The sequence below is a fragment of the Salvelinus sp. IW2-2015 genome, linkage group LG24 (assembly GCF_002910315.2).
Source record: "Salvelinus sp. IW2-2015 linkage group LG24, ASM291031v2, whole genome shotgun sequence".
Lineage (NCBI taxonomy): Eukaryota > Metazoa > Chordata > Actinopteri > Salmoniformes > Salmonidae > Salvelinus > Salvelinus sp. IW2-2015.
The window spans coordinates 3,385,382-3,404,938 of NC_036864.1; the positions used below are offsets into that span (position 1 = coordinate 3,385,382).

A 19,557-nucleotide genomic window follows, 5' to 3' on the forward strand; every position below is an offset into this window, starting at 1 on the left:
CCTGCCGGTCCTGACAGTGACTCCTCGGGAACCTCCCCAGCTCCTGGTTCATCATCTCCACCTGCCCGTTGGACTGACGCCTATACCCGGAAGTGAGACTGACCGTGACCCCAAGCTTCTCCATAAAGGCTCTCCATACCCGTGATGTGAAATGGGGGCCACGGTCAGAGACAATGTCCTCCAGAAGGCCATAATGACCTGCTGGAAGAGTGCCTCAGTGACCTGGAGAGCAGTAGGGAGACCAGAAAGAGGGATTAAATGACAGGATTTAGAAAATCTATCCACAACCACCAAAATGGTCGTGAAACCGTCAGAGGAGGGGATATCAGTAACAAAGTAAATTGATAGATGGGACCAGGGACGTTGAGGCACAGGAAGGGGAAGGAGTTTCCCTGCTGGAGCGTTCCAGGGGGATTTCGTTTGGGCTCATACGGAACACGAGTTGACGTCAGCAGCTGGCTCTTCGGGCACCCATGCCTCAGCCGGCTCTACAGGTTCCTGTGCCTCAGCTGGCTATACAGGTTCCCGCACCTCAGCAGAAGCGACCGGCCCGCTCCTGGTCCTTGGGACCGTCCCTCTGGTCGGCGTCCTGCGGCTGGAGCCGCGTGTCAGGGAGGGGGTACTGTCACGTCTACTCCCGCTCCTCATCTCTGGTGCTCGTTGTCGCCAGTTGTCTCATTACGCACACCTGCCACCATCGGTCCGCGCACCTGCGCCTCATGACACTCACCTGGACTCCATCACCTTCCTGATTACCTTCCCTATGTCTGTCACTCCCTTTGGTTCTTTCCCCAGGTGTTATTGACTCTGTTTCTGTTTCATGTCTGTACGATTTTCGTGTTTCTTGTTTTGTACTGTTCTATTTATTATTACATTTGCACTCCCTGTACTTGCTTCCCGACTCCCAGCGTACAAGTTACATCAACCAAATAGAGTGCATACCAATAGTGTTGGATCTGTGACATCCAAAGCAATATCAGTTTCCATTGGCTGTAGTGACCATAACATTGTGGCAATAACAAGGAAAACCAAAGTGCCAAAAGGTTGGGCCTAAAGTAATTGATAAAAGATCATACAAAATGGTTGACATACTGTAAATTAAGAAATGTTGTGACTAAACTTAACAAAAATAAGAAATTATATCACCAAACAAAGATAAATTACATAAAACACAATGGAAAAAGACTTTAGAGTACCGTAAATGAAATCATGGGCAGAAAACCCAATACATCTCCATCGTTCATTGAAGTTGATGGGTCATTTATAACTAAACCKTTTGATATTGGCAATCATTTCAATGACTATTTCACTAGTAAAGTGGAAAAACTCAGAAGTGAAATGATAACATTGAACAGTGAACCATAATTTTTAAAATAAAAAATCTAATAATGAAAGAGAAGGATTGCTTTGTGAATTTGGTCAAATTAGTATGGGAGAGGTCGAAAAATTATTGTTATCCATCAATGATAAGCCACCAGGTATAGACAACCTTGATGGGAAACTATTGAGAATGGTAGCAGACTATGGGTGCGTTTGTAAATTCACTCTGGCTATCTACTCCGAATTCAGAGCAGAGCGCAGAATAACTGATACATTTACGAACGCTCAACACCCGTTGAATATGGCCGGTTTCAGTAAATGTCTGCAAAAAATCAGAGTTAAATTGTTGCCAGTAGCACAGTTAGGGTTAGGGTTAACCAATGCTCTGGATAACATGAAAACAGCCTAACCAGCTCTGCTAGGGCGAGTAAAATGGTCAGAGTGAGGTGTTCTCTCATTTGTGTCGAAGTAGCTAGCAAGCTAGCCAACGTTAGCTTAGGTGCTTGACGGCCGCTGTGAGGTCAGAACGCTCGGATCAACGTTACTCCTCGTCCAGTGTGCGCTCTGAACGCACCGAGATCGAAATGCTCTGAATTTATGAACGGACAATCTGACAACACTCTGAATTTTACGAATGCCCAGAGCGCACTCTGAGCGTGCTTTGGCACTCCAGATTACATTTACGAACACACCCTATATTACCACCCCTATTTGCTATATCTTTAACCAAAGACTAAAGGGAGAGTGTGTCCACAGGCGTGGAAGGAAGCTAAAGTAATTCCACTGCCTAAAAATAGTAAACCACCTTTGCTGGCTCTAACAGCCGCCCAATCAGTTTGCTGCCTGTTCTTAGTAAACTGATGGAGAGGATTGTGTTTGACCAAATACAATGCTATTAACTACTGACTTTCAGCATGCATATAGAGAAGAGCACTCAACTTGTACTGCACTGACTCCGATGACAGATGATTGGTTAAAATAAATTGATAATAATAATAATAAGAGGATAGTTGGAACTGTATTGTTAGATTTCAGTGCAGCCTTTGTTATTGATCATAAAAAAGTAACTTGCTATGGCTTTACATCACCTACCTTCACATGGTTGGAGAGTTATTTATCCAATAGAATCCAGAGCGTGTTCTTCGATATAATCTTCTCTAAGATCAGATATGTACAGTGCGGTGTCCCTCAGGGCAGTTGCGTTGGGCCGTTACTCTTCTCTATTTTTACAAATKATTTGCCACAGGTCTTACACGAAGCTAGAATGACTAAGTATGCGGATGATTCCAGTATGCGGATGATTACATGACAGCACCCAAACCCAGTGAGCTCACTGAAATTCTAAATAAGCAGTTAGTCAGTATCAGAATGGGTGATTTAATTATAAACGGGTCTTAAATACATCTAAAACTATCAGGGATCAAGGTAAGACCCAGATGCAGACTGTCGAAGTAACCCTGTTTATTGTAGCAAACAGGGGCAGGCAAAGACAGGTCAAGACAGGCAGTGGTCGAACATCCAGGGTAAGGAAAAGGATGGCAGGCGGACTCAGGGGTGGAGACGAGCACAAGGACAGGTGAAACAGATCAGGGCGTGACAAAAACTAAAAGCATTGTATATGGTTCAAAACATTCTCTAAGACCTAAACCTTAACTGGAGTTGTACATAAAGGGTGTTACCATTGAACAAGTTGAGGAAGCTAAACTCCTAGGTATAACATCGGATGGTCATTCATCATGGTCAAGTCAAATTGACAAAGTTGTGGTGAAGATGGGGAGAGGTATGTCTGTTATTAAAAGATGTTCTGCGTTTTTGACACAAATCAACTGTACTAGTGGTTCAGGCTCTGGTCTTGTCCCTTCTTGATTACTGTCCGGTAATATGGTCAAGTGCAGCAAAGGAAGACCTAACAAAGCTGTGGCTGGCTCAAAACAATGCAGCAAGCCTTGACCTTAACTGCGCATACAGAACTAGCGTCAACAACATGCATGGCAGTCTTTCCTGGTTCAGTGTTGACGAGAGATTCTCTACTTCTCTTCTAGTTTTTATAAGAAATATTACTGTGACCAAAATTCCAGATTGTCTCCATAATTAAATAACATTCAGCTCAGACACCCAAACATACTTTTATTTTTTTATTTCACCTTTATTTAACCAGGTAGGTTAGTTGAGAACAAGTTCTCATTTACAACTGCGACCTGGCCGAGATAATGCAAAGCAGTGCGACACAAACAACAACAGAGTTACACATGGAATAAACAAACATGCTGTCAATAATACAATATAAAAAGTCTATATACAGTGTGTGCAAATGAGGTAGGATAAGGGAGGTAAGGCAATAAATAGGCCATAGTGGCAAAATAATTACAATATAGCAATTAAACACTGGAGTGGTAGATGTGCAGAAGATGAATGTGCAAGTAGCGATACTGGGGTGCAAAGGAGCAAAATAAAGAAACAAATAACAGTATGGGGATGAGGTAGTTGGATGGGCTATTTACAGATGGGCTATGTACAGGTGCATACCCCACAAGACATACCACCAGGGGGCTCTTCACAGTTCCCAAGTCCAAAACAAATTGACGGCAACACACAGTTTATTTCTGAGCCGCGATCGCATGGAACTCCCTTCCATCTCCAATTACTAAAGCAAACAGCAAAATGATCTTTAAAAAATGTATTAAACAACAACTCATCGAACTGAAGGGACTGTGAGGGGACAAATAGACGCACACTAACACACACACATAATTGTTTTAGTTGTATTGTTTCTATAATTTCTTTGTTGTATTGTTTGTATATCGTTGTATTTAAAATTTGTGTTAGTGTCCTTGTCCATCAGTGTTTTGTTATTTGTAATGTTTTGTGTTTTTTGTAGAACCCAGGAAGAGTAGCTGCTGCTTCTGCAAAAGCTAATGGGAATCCAAATAAASAAATAGGGTTAGGTTTAGGGTTAGGGAAAATAGGATTTTGAATGGGAATCAATTGTTTGGTCCCCACAAGGATAGTAAAACAAATGCGTGTGTGTGTGTCATGGTGAAGTCCAGCTGTGAGAGAATGGTCAGTGTGTGCTAAATGTGTTCTCATGGGAACAGGGGGCGGTACGGTGAGTAGAGCAGATCACAGAGCAAMACAGCTCAGCCAATCAGAGCAGGCTTCAGGGCAGACGATATACAGGTATGCTCAAGTGAACAGGTTTTAGAAACAGCTGTATATCAACACTGCTTACACGACATAACCACATTGTTCCCTGTAATACACACATGCACACACTCCCTCGCACACATACTTGCAACTGTGCAACATAATGAGAGACTGAGGTATTCTTGTCTGAGAGCATGGGAACTGGACTGGCTTTCCCACATACACACACACACACACAGTCGTAACACTAACACAAACTCATATAGCCCATGCATGCACGAACACACACACACACACACACACACACACACACACACCACACACACACACACAGTGGGTTTGTTTATTCATTGCTGAGTCTTCTGACAGATGTGGAGGATAAAGTGTCCATTGTTGAGTCATGGAAGGAGCCGCAGCCAGATGCCCAGATGGTCTGGGAATACCAGGAAGGACGAAACACGGAAAAGCAGGGGTTGGGATTTCCTTATCCTGCTGCATTAGTCCCTATGAGATCCCACTACGCACATGTTACCACGGCAACGGATCAATTCGTCACATGGGTGTGGTAGAAAGACCAATTGACATGGTCAAATTTCCTGTGTGTGTGTTAGCAGAGATTTTGGCAGACTCTCACTAATGTGTTTTTATGGGTCTGTAACTCCTGACATAAAGCACGATATGTTTGTCATGGGATGTCTTTCTCAGTGTGTGTGTTGCGTGTTTGTTTCCCTGTGCTGCAGGTGTGGAGAATGTGACCATTCAACTGAACCTGGAAGCTGAGTTCCACTTCACACATCTCATCATGACCTTTAAGGTGGCCACACACAAACACACACACACACTTACACACACTCACAGCTGTGTTCGAGGTATGTGGAAAATCTCTCTAGCCTCTTGAGATGGATGGTCGAGAGGGCTGCTGTAAAACACTATACTCTGTACTGCTGGCATCAGTGTATTGAGTCTATTCAGCTTCCTTTAGAACCCTCCATGTGTCTCTGATCTGGTCTGGACTCTCCTCTCTCTTTCATTCTTGTTCTCATTTTCTCTTTTTTCTTTCTGTGATATAATATTAGGGCACAGAGTTTTCCCTGTTCGGGTCACGTGGTCAAGAATCTATTCCTTTATATTTGTTGTATTTCTGTGTTACGAATTAGAATGATCTCTTTGATTGATAGACATTCCGTCCGGCTACCATGGTGATCGAGCGTTCCATGGATTTTGGGAAGAAGTGGCAGGTGTACCGTTACTATAGCTACAACTGTGAGTCCGCCTTCCCTGGGATATCCGTGGGACCCATGGTCAAAGTGGACGACATCATCTGTGATTCCCGCTACTCTGACATAGAGCCATCCGCAGAGGGAGAGGTATGCATCTGTGTGGTCTTTGAGCTTTTGCAAGAGAGGGGGTAGACGTTGTGACTCCATAATGCTTCAGAGTTAGTCTCTCATTGAATTATAACCTAGGAAACGTACATTTTTACAATCCCTATCTCTGTCCCTCTCTACCCCTCTCTATCAGGTGATATTCAGGGTGCTGGACCCAGCATTTSAGATTGAAGACCCTTACAGTCCCAGGATACAGAGTAAGTAACTACAGTACAGCACCAGGCCAGAGGTGGCATATCTCAATAGCTACATCCGATCCAGTTAGTACTGCAACAAATCATTTTCAAATTTTCCTGGTATTCTGAGTAGTGGCGGTTGTCATAGAGGTCAGGTTATCCTGGCATCTCTTATGGAATTTCACATGTAGAAGCTAAACACAATACACACACACACACACACACAACACACACACACACACACACACACACACACACACACACACACAACACACACACACACACACACACACACACAAACTTTAGGGCCTCATTCACACCCAAACTCACCCATACTCACACACATTACACAGAGGGGCCCTCATGTTAAGTATGTGGTGAATGTGTGTGTAGGGAGCCTTCAGAAGGAGGATCCCACATCTTTAGGGTCAGAGGTCGTAGAGATGAGCTTGGAGAAGATCCAGAACCTAATATATAAAGACACAGTAACCTATAGAAACATTCCTATAACGTACCACTGCTGTTTTTAGATGGCCGTTGCATTAGGACTGGTAATAAGTCTGCCTTTATTCCGATTGTGTGTGTGTAGACATGCTGAAGATCACTAACCTGCGTGTCCAGTTTAGTAAGCTCAACACACTGGGTGACAACCTGCTGGACTCCAGGGACGAGGTCACGGAGAAATACTATTATGCCCTCTTCGACATGGTCGTCCGCGGCAACTGCTTCTGCTACGGACATGCCTCCAAATGCGCCCCTGTCGATGGGATACACGTAGGCACAGAGGGCATGGTGAGTGAAACAGACGCGCGCGCACACACACACACACACACACACACGATACAACATACACACACAACATACACACGTTCTCCTAATAGGTTGTGTGACCATTAAGAGGGAGATGACTCAAGTTACTTTCCTCTAGTCTTTGGTGCTAGCGCCTCAAACACTAGTGTTTCTCTCTCTCTCTCTCTGTGTGCGTGTGTGTTTCCAGGTCCATGGTCACTGTATGTGTAACCACAACACAGAGGGTCTGAACTGTGAGCATTGTAAGGACTTCTACAACGACCTGCCTTGGAGGCCTGCAGAGGGACACAACACCAATGCCTGCAAGAGTGAGACACTTACACACACACACACTGATCACACTGTGCCAGATATATACATTCTGGATCATTCTGTTCCAGATATATCAAACTACTCAACAGGAATCTCCCCCCTTCCGTCCTGTCGATAGTGTCTTTTGAAGTGCAAATTATGTTTAAACCAAATATTCTCTCTATTTCTCTCGCTCTCTGGCCCCTCTCCCTGTCCATCTCTTTATCTCTCTCCCTCTCCATTCTCTATCTCTCTGTCTCTCTCTCCTTCTCCCAGTGTGCGAGTGTAACCACCACTCCAGGTCATGTCACTTTGACATGGCTGTGTATCTGTCTACGGGGAACGTGAGTGGAGGAGTGTGTGATGAGTGTCAACACGAGACCATGGGGCGTCAGTGTGAGCAGTGCAGACCCTTCTACTACCAGCACCCCGAAAGACACCTGAGAGACCCCAACATCTGCGAACGTACGTTACCGTCTGTCTGTGACCTATGACAAGGGCCAGGAGTTTCCTGGCCTCACCTTTGACCACTGACCTGTCAAGTTTCAACTCTCAACTCTCCCTTTGATCTCTGTCTCTGAACTTAAAAGTCTGAATTTACTGTTGGAGTCTCTGTCCTCTTCTCTCGCTCTCCTTCGTCTCTCCATCTCCAATACCCCCCCCCAAACTCTTTCTGTCTCCTTCAACTGCCTCATCACTCTCCCTCCTACCCTCCCTGTCCCCTCACATTTTTCTCTCACTCACCTCCCTCCCTCTCCCTCTGTCTGTAGCGTGTAGCTGTGACCCGACGGGCTCCCTGCAGGGTGGTGAGTGTGACGGCAGGACAGACGTGTCTGCTGGTCTGATAGCAGGACAGTGTCGCTGTAAGACCAGTGTGGAGGGAGAGCGCTGCGACCACTGTAGACAGGGACACTACGGCCTGGGGCAGGGACCAAACGGCTGCCTGCGTGAGTCTAATACACACACACACACACACACACACACACACACACACACACCCCACACCACACCACACACCTATCTTTTTGTCTCTCATTGTTTTATTTGAGTGTGTTTTTGCGAGTGTACCTGTAACCCTCTGGGCACGCTGCCTGGAGGAAGCCCATGTGACATGGACACAGGAAACTGCTTCTGCAAACGCCTCGTCACCGGCAGGACTGTACCAGTGTCTGGTGAGGGACTTACCGACCACGTCACTGTGTGTCTGCAGTGTGTGTGTGTTTATAACTCTATTCATTTGTTCCTGCAGCCGCATCACTGGGGTCTGAGTAATGACATGGACGGCTGCAGACCATGTGACTGGACCAGGGCGGAGCCGTCAACAATGAGTTGTTTAACCAATCACATCATGTCTCTACTTCATATGATCCAGTCAAGCACAACTACTCTTCCAATTCCACCGCGCCCGAAAATGCATGGTTGCGGAAATGTATCTGTAGGTATTGGATATTTACGAACAATCAGTTCTTCATTCTGTTGCTCTCCCTATTTATCTCTCTCCCTATTGTCCCCTCCTCGCTCTTCCTCCCCCTCTCTCTCCCTCCACCTCTAGTTGTTCTCCGATATCAGGCCAGTGTCAGTGTCGAGAACACAATGTATGGGAGGCGTTGTGACCAGGTGGAGTCAGGATACTACTTCATCGCCCTGGACCACTACACCTACGAGGCTGAGGACGCCAAGCACGGCCCTGTGAGTTGTGTGTGTGTGCGTGTTGTGACTCTTGTTTCAATCTCTCTGTCTTTCTAAATCGGTCGTATCTCTCTCTCAGGGTGTGAAGGTGGTTCCCAGGCCTATCCTCTGACCGAGTCCTACCTGGACAGCCAGGGTTTGTCAACGTACCCAGGGAGCCCACCTGGAGTTCCACAATCAACAACCTCCCTGACTCCATGGACTACGACATGCTGATCCGCTATGAACCACAGGTTAAAACACAGGCACACAACACACACACACACATACGAACATGACAAACACACACACACACGCGCATAAGAACACGCGGAACGCACACATCTCTACACACAGTTTTCTCTTACTGTCGCAATGTGTATTGCTGTCTGCACATGTGGTGATGATGTGTTGGCTGATGTGTGTGTGTGTGCGTGTGCTGTAGTTTGCCGGAGCGTGGAGAGGCAGGTGGAGATCAGAGTGATACGTCCGACTCAATGAGAGTGGGCAGCCAGCCAGTCCATGTGAAAACACGCTACCAGGAGATGGAGATCCCAGACCGAGTGCCGACGTTATTTCTCCTCTCCTACCAGGGTCAAGGGTACGCGCATACCTCATCTCAGTGCACCATCTCGCTCATCCTACACACAAGTACACGCTCAGGTCTCCACTATCCGCCTTCATGACACGCAACATCTGTCATCCTACTCTTCACACGCTAAACCACAACACCTCCATACACTTTACCCTTACCCTCATCCCGTCGCTCTCCCAATCCTGTACTATACAACTATACCGTCTCTCATCCTAGCTGCTGATGCTAGCTTAGCGTCTGTCTACCGGGCGTCCACCGTACACATTTACGCTTCCTTCATGGTGTCGTGTGTGTGTTGGTGTGTGTGCGCTGTGTGTGGTGGTGTGTGGTGGTGGTGTGTGTGGTGGTGGTGTGTGAGTCTTGGTTGTGTGTGTGTGTTGTGTGTGTTGTGGGTGTTGTGTGTGTGTGTGTGTGTGTGTGTGATGTTGTGTCGTGTGTGTGTGTGTGTGTGGGTGTGTGTGGTGTTGTGTGTGTTGCAGGATATCGTGTTCGTTTCGTGCTTGCCTGGGTGTGGAGGCCGTTGTTGGTTCTGGCAGACTAATGAGGTGGACTACCCGATAGCCACTCGCCCTTGTCGTCCTTCGTGCTGTCTGGACAAGCCCGTAGCTCGTGCGTGAACCCTCATCTACTGCGTCTTCAGGTCTGGCTGCTCGCTCCTCCTCAAACGTGCCCTCTCTTGCGTGACCCCTGAACACACTCATCCGACACTCAAGGCGTGAGTCCTAACAAACACGTCTCCAGTCAAACCGAACTCGTCTGCGCAATACAGTCTGATTAATTCGCCTGTAGCGTTCACAAACGCTCACACGCGAGAGCCAGCAACACACACTCGATCGTCTCGGAGATCGAAATCCAAAACTTGCTATGTTTAGTCCGGAGCTGTTAACAACGGCAGACAGACACACACGGAGTCAGTATGGAAAAAATACTCTTATGGTCATTATGTTAGGTTGCGAATGTTATTGAATAGACAGATTCTAGATGATAGTATATCTGTGCTACGACAAGACTCCCTACAGTGCTGCTTAGTATATTCTCTTACGTACAAGCTCTCTCCTTGTCTCCACCTCCATCTCTTTCCTTTCTCTCCTTCCCTACCTCCTTCCTCCCCTCTCTCTCCTCTCCCTCTCCAGCTTGTCCGCTCGCTCATCTTCCGCCCGGTCTGTGTGGGTGTGTTTTAGCGTGAGCTTGTGCGCTGTCTGTGCAGGGGATCTTCAGTGGGGCGCTGAGCTGAGGAGTTGTGAGTTCTGGAGGGATTGGACTCTAGGCGAGGCTGGGTCGCAGGTACCGCCTGTCTGGATGAGCAGGTCTCACGAAGCGTCGTCAAGAGCCCCATGGGACATCTGCGGATAGACTCATCGGTTCAGCTGTGTCTGCCCTGCTACACCAGGGGGGCTATGGAGGAAAACGGGGCTGGGCACTGGATCCGAGCGCAAGATGTAGGGTGCTCCGCTTGACTAGGGACGTGCCGGGACCGGTGAGGTCATGTGTTCCCGTGACCTACATCCTCCCATTGAGAGTGCTATGTTTTACAGTGCGCGCTCTGCTCTCCGTCTATCATTTAGTAACACCCCAACAGATCATTTGCATTGCCTGAGAGCAAAAAAACCCATTCCTTCCTAAATCTGAGTACGAGCAACAATCAAACACTCACAGTTGCTAAGACGTTCCTCTCTCTCTCTCCCGCTCTCGCCCTCCCCTATTCCCTTTCCCCCGTCTTTTACACTCTGCCCTCTCCCCTTCCCCCCTGTTCTCTTTCTGCTCTCTAGCGTGCCAGTGTGACTCCCAGGGCTCGCTCAGTGCGGTGTGCGACCCCAGAGGCGGGCAGTGCCGGTGTCGGCCCAACATGGCGGGCAGGAACTGTGACCGCTGTGCCCCCGCCACCTTCYTGTTCAGCCCCTCAGGATGCAGACGTGAGTGACAGACAAGCATGGGGTCAGAGGTTAAAGGTCAGGGGGAGGGTTATGTTGAGACTGGGGTTGAGATTCCAACTTGTGGTATTTTATATCCCTTTCCCACTCTCTTTCCCCCCTCTTCTTCCTCTTTCCTCCWCCCCTCCTTCCCCTCTCCCTGTTATTCCCTCCCTCCTCTCCCTCCTCTCTCCACAGCCTGTGAGTGTAATCCTGTGGGTTCTGTGAACGCTTTCTGCCACGAGGCCACAGGTCAGTGTGAGTGTGTGCCAGGGGCATCAGGGCGTCAGTGTGCCCACTGCCTGCCAGGCTACTGGGGCTTYCCTCAATGCCGGCCCTGCCAGTGCAACGGCAACAGCGACTACTGCCACCATCAGACTGGGGAGTGCCAGGGCTGCCGCGCCTTCACCACCGGGCACATGTGTGAAAGGTACTGTRTGAAATTATACCATATAAAAAATAATAGCTAGCTAATATACCGCACACCAAACCAGTGTAGGGCACAACTGCATATTTCACTGTCATGCTTTCTCTTATCAGTACCAACCGTGTTTGTGTGTATGTGAGTGTTTTCCGTGCCTCTTATCATGTCTTACCCCGTACCTACAGGTGTCTGGATGGTTACCATGGTGATCCAGTGTTGGGTTTGGGGGGTCACTGCCGCCCCTGCATGTGTCCAGACGGGCCGGGGAGCGGACGCCAGTATGCAAACGGCTGCTACCAGACCGCCAACAACTACCGGCTGGTCTGTGTCTGCAGCCCTGGATACAGAGGTTAGATACACACACACACCACGTCACACATTGTTCTCCCAGTCCTAGTACACATTTTCCCTGAAATGACAGAGCTAGCTGAATCCCCTCTGCTCCTGGTCATAATGGGCAGGTAGKARCTACAGGGACAGTGAATGTGTGACAAACCCCACAGATACTTCTCTCACTGGAACAGGAAGCCAGTCCACTGCCTGTAACTGTTTATGACTGTTTACGACTGTTTTATAAGTGTTTACAACTGTGCCATGACTGCGCTATACTAAACACTGCAGCCTATGAACAGTTCTGCTTCCTTACAGATCTATAACTGTAGGTATGTGTGTGTGTGTGTGTGTGTGTGTGTGTCAACAGTTCGGAATTGACCTTTCCTTCCCTTCCGTAGGAGCCAGGTGTGACGAGTGTGCCCCAGGTCACTATGGTAACCCCCAGGTGCCCACCGGGCGCTGTCTGCCCTGCCAGTGTAACGACAACATCGACCAGCTGGACTCGGGGTCCTGCGACGCTCGCACAGGCGTCTGCCTCAAATGCCTGCACCATACCGAGGGCTATGGCTGCCAGCGCTGCAAGCTGGGTTACTACGGCAACGCCGCCACCCAGAGTTGCAGGAGTGAGTACAATTAGACAGTGTGTGTGTATATATATGTAGTGTTTGTGTGTGTGTGTGTGTGTGTGTGTGTGTGTGTGTGTGTGTAACTGTCTTTCTCTCTCTATAGGGTGTATGTGTGATTCAGTGGGCACGACGTCGGAGGCGTGTCCGTCCCCGGGGGAGTGTCACTGTGACCTGCAGACTGGCCAGTGTCCCTGCCGGCCTAACGTGATTGGCCAGAACTGTGACCGCTGTGCCCCTGATACGTTCAACATAGGAAGCGGACAGGGCTGTCAGACCTGTGACTGTGACCAAACCCACTCCTTAGGGACGTCGTGCAACGAGGTGAGGGCCACAACCGACCACACCTTTACCCCATCCTTCCAAAACAACACCCACACCCCGCGTAGTCACCCAACCCATCTATACCTAGCAAAKTGGCCAGTGGTACCTAGTGTTGATTTTCAGTGTAACATTTCTAGTGTTGATTCAGGTGTTAAATTAACTCTGTAAGTGTTCAATTAACACTCAGTGGTGTAAAAGAACCCCAGCGTTGGTGTTAATAACCAGAGTTGAACTAAAACTACGCCCGTCATTATCATAGCATGCTCTATTGCAGGTATATTTTTTCGGAATTGGTTGTTTTAATATCTACAGTACATTCGGAAACTATTCAGACCCCTTGACTTTTTYAACATTTTGTTACGTTACGGCCTTATTCTAAAATGGATGACATTTTTTCCCCCCTCATCAATCTGCACACCATACCCCATAATGACAAAACAAAACAGGTTTTTAGACATTTTTGCAATTATTATTTTTTTTTTTTAAGGTGGAAATATCACATTTAAATAGTACTTTGTTGAAGCACCTTTGGCAGCTATTACAGCCTCAAGTCTTCTTGGGTTCAACGCTACAAGCTTGGCACACCTGTATTTGGGGAGTTTCTCCCATTCTTCTCTGCAGATCCTCTCAAGCTCTGTCAGGTTGGATGGGGAGCACTGCTGCACAGCTATTTTCAGATCTCTCCAGAGATGTTTGATCAGGTCCAAGTCCGGGCTCTGGCTCGACCACTCAAGGACATTCAGAGACTTGTCCCAAAGCCACTCCTGCGTTGTATTGGCTGTGTGTTTAGGGTTAGTTGGTTGTTCTGTTGGAAGGTGAACCTTTTCCCAAGTCTGAGGTCCTGAGCGCTCTGTAGCAGGCTCTAATCATGGATCTCTCTGTTCTTTGCTCCATTCATCTTTTCCTCGATTCTGTCTAGTCTCCCAGTCACTGCCGCTGAAAAACATCCCCACTGCATGATGCTGTCACCACCATGCTTCAACGTAGGGATAGTGCCAGGTTTCCTGCAGACGCGACGCTTGGCATTCAGCCCAAAGAGTTCAATCTTGGTTTCATCAGACCAGAGAATCTTGTTTCTCATGGTCTGAATGTCCTTTAGGTGCCTTTTGGCAAACTCCAAGCAGGCTGTCATGTGCCTTTTACTGAGAAGTGGCTTCCGTCTGGCCACTCTACCATAATGGCCTGATTTGGTGGAGTGCTGCAGAGATGGTTTTCCTTCTGGAAGGACTCCCATCTCCACAGAGGAACTCTGGAGCTCTGTCAGAGTGACCATCGGGTTCTTGGTCACCTCCCTGACCAAGGCCCTTCTCCCCCGATTGCTCATTTTGGCTGGGCGGCCAGATCTAGGAAGAATCTCGGCGGTTCCAAACTTCTTCCATTTAAGAATTATGGAGGCCACTGTGTTCTTGGGGATGTTCAACACTGTAGAATTATTTTGGTACCCTTCCCCAGATCTGTGCTTCGACACAATCCTGTCTCGGAGCTCTACGGAGAATTACTTCGACGTCATGGTTTGGATTTTGCTCTGACATGCACTGTCAACTGTGGGACCTTATATTTAGATTTATTTTTGTAAAAAAAAAATGTTGGTAGATCAACTTTGATATGCAGATAGATTGTAGATTCAATGTAATTGTCTGCATCTCTTCCAATCCCCCATATATTTTTTTTACACTACCGGTCAAAAACACCTACTCATTCAAGGGTTTTTCTTTCTTTTKACTATTTTCTACATTGTAGAACAATAGTGAAAACATCAAAACTATTAAATAACACATATGGAATCATGTAGTAACCAAAAAAGTGTCAGCTTTGCACACTCTTGGCATTCTCTTAACCAGCTTCACCTGGAATGATTTTCCAACAGTCTTGAAGGAGTTTGCACATAGGCGGAGCACTTGTTGGCTGCTTTTCCTTCACTCTGCGGTCTGACTCATCCCAAACCATCTCAATTGTGTTGAGGTTGGGGGATTGTGGAGGCCAGGTCATCTGATGCAGCACTCCATCACTGTCCTTCTTCCTTCTTGGTAAAATAGCCCTTAGACAGCCTGGAGGTGTGTTGGGTTATTGTCCTGTTGAAAAACAAATGATAGTCCCACAAAGCCCAAACCAGATGGGATGGCGTTTCGCTGCAGAATGCTGGTTAAGTGTACCTTAAATTTTTGTTGTTGTTGTACTTTTCCCCCTTTTTTCCCCCAATTTCGTGGTATCCAATTGGTAGCTACAGTCTTGTCTCATTGCTGCAACTCCCGTACGGACTCAGGAGAGGCAAAGGTCGAAGAGCAAGGACATTTCTAAGTGACCCCAAACTTTTGAACGGTAGTGTATATACCGGTGGTGTATATATACAGTTGAAGTCGGAAGTTTACATACACTTAGGTTGGAGTCATTAAAACTCGTTTTTCACCCACTCCACAAATTTCTTGTTAACAAACTATAGTTTTGGCAATTGTTTACAGACAGATTATTTCACTTATAATTCACTGTATCACAATTCCAGTGGGTCATACGTTTACATACACTAAGTTGACTGTGCCTTTAAAGAGCTTGGAAAATTCCTGAAAATTATGTAATGGCTCTAGAAGCTTCTGATAGGCTAATTGACATCGTTTGAGTCAATTGGAGGCATACTTGTGGATGTATTTCAAGGCCTACCTTCAAACTCAGTGCCTCTTTGCTTGACATCATGGGGAAAAGTCTCAGAKTAGGAGTGCTGACCTAGGAWCAGATCCTTCTGTCCATATAATCTTTTTCAGTATAATCTAAAAGGGAAATCTGATCCTATATCAGCACTCCTATTCTGAAACTATTTGTGAATACAGTCCAGGGTGTTTGCAGCACAAAAAAAACATGTCTGTATTACAAAATAATAATGAATTACTATTGGGTCTAGCTCTCTACTGTTCTTAGCACATAAATGGTTGATGGAGTTTCTCTCTCTGTCTCTGAGTGGAATGTTTGTTTAGTAACTCCAAAGTGTATTCTAAGCCTTCCTTCCTCTATGGAACTCAGCCAGTAAACACACTACTCCTGCTGACAGTAAGTGTTTCCCAACCAGGAAAATGGTGTGCTTTCTAATCAGAAAAAACTGAGCCCAAGCCCTAGTTACATGTGCTATCAAACCGCTGCAACTTATACAGAACGCGGCAGCCTGCCTGTTTGAAAACCTTCCCAAGTTCTCCCATATCACCCTGCTCCGCAGTAGACTCCACTGGCTTCCAGTTGAAGCTCGCATCCACTACAAGACCATGGTACGTGCCTACGAAACAGCAAGAGGAACTGCCCCTCCCTACCTTTAGGTTATGCTCGAACCCTACACCCAAACCCGAGTACTCCGTTCTGCGCCACCTCTGGTCTCTTGGCCCTCCCACTACTAAGGGGGGGCAGCTCCCAATCAGCCCAGTCAAAGCTCTTCTCTGTTCTGGCACCCCAATGGTGGAACCAGCTTCCTCCTGAAACTAGGACAGCAGGGCCTGGCCATCTTCTGAAAACATCTGAAACCCGACATCTTCAAATAGTATCTTAAATAATCCCCCCCCAACCGGCAAATCGGCTCCAAGGTATTTTTATTTTTATGCATAATAAGGAGATATTTGTGACCGTATACAAACGTAAACAAGGTTTGAAACGATAATGTTCGAGTAAAATATTTTATCTGTTTGGGCTTCTTGCTATCAATTTGCAGTCTACAAATGATTTGTAATTCTGTTCCGGCTCCCTGACCATTCTCTCAAGACCAAATCATCCCTCAGCTAAATGTAGTTGATGATCCCTGAGCTAAAGCATCGAAACATGAACAGCCTTTTCAGTGATGGGCGCAATATATCCAAGTAACAGATTGGATAAGGTTAGACAAATGTATGCTATTTATATTTGTGTAGCATAATATTAATTAATCAATTCACATGCAAAAACATACAGTGCATTCGGAAAGTAATCAGACCTCTTGACTTTTTCCACAATTTGTTACGTTACGGCCTAAGTTTAAAATGTATTAAATTAAATAAAACCCTCAATCTACACAATACCCCATAATGACAAAGTGAAAACAGTTTTTTTTTTGTTGAAATGTTGGCAAATTCAAATGTTATTTTTATGGTGGATACAACCTTCCCAGCTCTGCAGATTTTGGTGTTAAGAGATAGATGGGAGGGGTTGAATGGAGCTGAATGTWGGGACTAATAAAAACAAGATAACTAATGTCAAACATACTGTGCCCGTAAAACGTATATAGGTTAAGAACTTTTGTGAAAGAGCACAGTTTGAAAGATATGGCAAATAGAAATCAAACCGGATGGACATCAGAAAGAGATGGGAGAGGTTGAGGGTAGAGGAAGGGCAGGAGTAAAAACAAACAAAATATAACTATTGTAAAATAGATTGTGTCCATAAAATATAGTATGTATAAGCTGGAAATACAGGTCTAACTGTTGTTGTTCACTAATTTGCTCCAATTGGGGGAGGGGTGGGGGGTAAATATATAATATATATATATATATACACACATACATACACTACCGGTATATACACTACCATTCAAAAGTCTGGGGTCACTTAGAAATGTCCTTGTTTTTAAAAGAAAAGCACATTTTTGTCCATTTAAAATAACATACAATTGATCAGAAATACAGTGTAGACATTGTTCATGTTGTATTGTAGCTAGAAACGGCAGATTTTTTATGGAATATCTACATAGGCGTACAGAGACCCATTATCAGCAACCATCACTCCTGTGTTCCAATGGCGCGTTGTGTTAAACCAAGTTTAGCATTTTAAAAGTTGAATTGATCTTTAGAAAACCCTTTTGCAATTATGTTAGCACAGCTGAAAACTGTTGTACTGATTTAAAGAAGCATTAACACTGGCCTCCTTTAGACTAGTTGAGTATCTGGAGCATCAGCATTTGTGGGTTCGATTTCAGGCTCAAAATGGCCAGAAACAAAGACCTTTCTTCTGAAACTCGTCAGTCTATTCTTGTTCTGAGTAATGAAGGCTATTCCATGCGGGAAATTGCCAAGAAACTGAAGATCCCTTCACAGAGCAGCGCAAACAGGCTCTAACCAGAATAGAAAGAGGAGTGGGAGGCCCCTGTATACAATACAGGCCACTGTCCATTGTACAGTGTGTAGCAAGGAGACCCTCCTCTAACCTAGAGATGGTACACTGAGTTTACAAAACATTATGCTCTTTCCATGACATAGGCTGACCAGGTGAAAGCTAGGATCCCTTATTGATGTCACTTGTTAAAGTCACTTCAATCAGTGTAGATGAAAGGGAGGAGACAGGTTAAATATAGATTTTTAAGCCTTAAGACAATTGAAACATGGATTGTGTATGTGTGCCATTCAGAGGGTGAATGGGCAAGACAAAATATTTCAGTGCCTTTGAACAGGGTGTGGTAGTATGTGCCAGGCGCACCGGTTTGTTCAAAGAACTGCAACGCTGCTGGGTTTTAACACTCAACAGTTTCCTGTGTGTATCAAGAATGGTCCACTAACCAAAGGACATCCAGCCAACTTGACACAAGTGTGGGAAGCATTGGAGTCTGCATGGGCCAGCATCTCTGTGGAACGCTTTCAACACCTTGTAGAGTCCATGCCCGACGAATTGAAGCTGGGGGGGCAACTCAATATTAGGTGTTCTTAATGTTTTGTACACTCAGTGTAGATTGCATGTTCATAATGCTGACGTGTTGTGTTGTCTTGTGTTGTGTGTTTTCTAGCTGTCGGGGCAGTGCTCATGCAGGCCAGGTTTCGGAGGAAGAAAATGCAACGAATGCCGAGATAAGTTCTGGGGAGATCCCGAGGTCAAATGTCAAGGTAAGTATCTCTGGCTGGGATTATGAGTAGCAGTAGAAAGTACAAAGCATGTGTGTGGATTCGTTCCCATGACTGCCTTAAACTTGTGTGCATCATGGAGCTGAAACATGTGCAACAGAGTATCTTAGTGCGTCATTGCTTCCTCTCCAAGTGGGTCTCTCTGAATTCACTGGGGTCTGGAGAAACACTCTTAGAGAGGGGTTCTGTGTGTTTTGAATCTGTCTCAGAGTTTGAGTAAACAGTCTCTCATGGTCTCGTTCTCTTGACCGGTGGTTCCCCTGAGTGACTGGGCTGGATGCCGGGTTTTATATTTTTTTGTAGCATTTTTCTCACAGTGTGTGTGTACAGTATGTGTGTGTGTGTGTGTTATCAGACTCCAGCAGAGTGGATGTCTCTGGAGATACGGAATTGGCTTTCATGCATCCGTGTTGTTTTAACATTGTGTGTACGCACGCATGTTGTGATAGAAAAATTACATATTTACCTGATTTGTTTGATATTAATAGTTAGCAATCAATACTTAATAGATAGGAGGATATTTCTGTCCTGTTAGTGTCTGTGTTTTCATGGGCTCCACTCTAGTTCCCTGCAGCTAATGTGGGCGTATGGTCACTAGAGATGGCTTGAGCTGACAAATGGGTTAAAGACTGCATTACATAGACAAGAATGTGTTTTACTAGAGATAGTTTAGGAGTAGAACAATCCCTCATTGTCTCAAAATCATCCTTGCAT

General features: G+C 46.0%; 1 protein-coding gene across 1 annotated transcript in view; it reads left to right on the top strand.

Moving 5' to 3' along the window:
- Positions 1–473: 473 nt before the first annotated feature.
- Positions 474–19,557, top strand: part of LOC111951318 (laminin subunit beta-1-like) — a 29,371-nt gene continuing 10,287 nt past the window's right edge. Inside the window, exons 1-19 of the mRNA XM_070434702.1 lie at positions 474–669; positions 5,205–5,278; positions 5,643–5,831; positions 5,986–6,049; positions 6,618–6,820; positions 7,026–7,146; positions 7,406–7,594; positions 7,900–8,076; positions 8,179–8,301; positions 8,682–8,818; positions 8,950–9,051; positions 9,391–9,448; positions 11,162–11,305; positions 11,501–11,732; positions 11,912–12,075; positions 12,458–12,682; positions 12,807–13,006; positions 16,147–16,257; positions 18,729–18,825. Of these exons, the coding sequence (XP_070290803.1) occupies positions 474–669; positions 5,205–5,278; positions 5,643–5,831; positions 5,986–6,049; positions 6,618–6,820; positions 7,026–7,146; positions 7,406–7,594; positions 7,900–8,076; positions 8,179–8,301; positions 8,682–8,818; positions 8,950–9,051; positions 9,391–9,448; positions 11,162–11,305; positions 11,501–11,732; positions 11,912–12,075; positions 12,458–12,682; positions 12,807–13,006; positions 16,147–16,257; positions 18,729–18,825 (2,806 nt within the window). The remainder of the gene's footprint in view (positions 670–5,204; positions 5,279–5,642; positions 5,832–5,985; positions 6,050–6,617; positions 6,821–7,025; positions 7,147–7,405; positions 7,595–7,899; positions 8,077–8,178; positions 8,302–8,681; positions 8,819–8,949; positions 9,052–9,390; positions 9,449–11,161; positions 11,306–11,500; positions 11,733–11,911; positions 12,076–12,457; positions 12,683–12,806; positions 13,007–16,146; positions 16,258–18,728; positions 18,826–19,557) is intronic.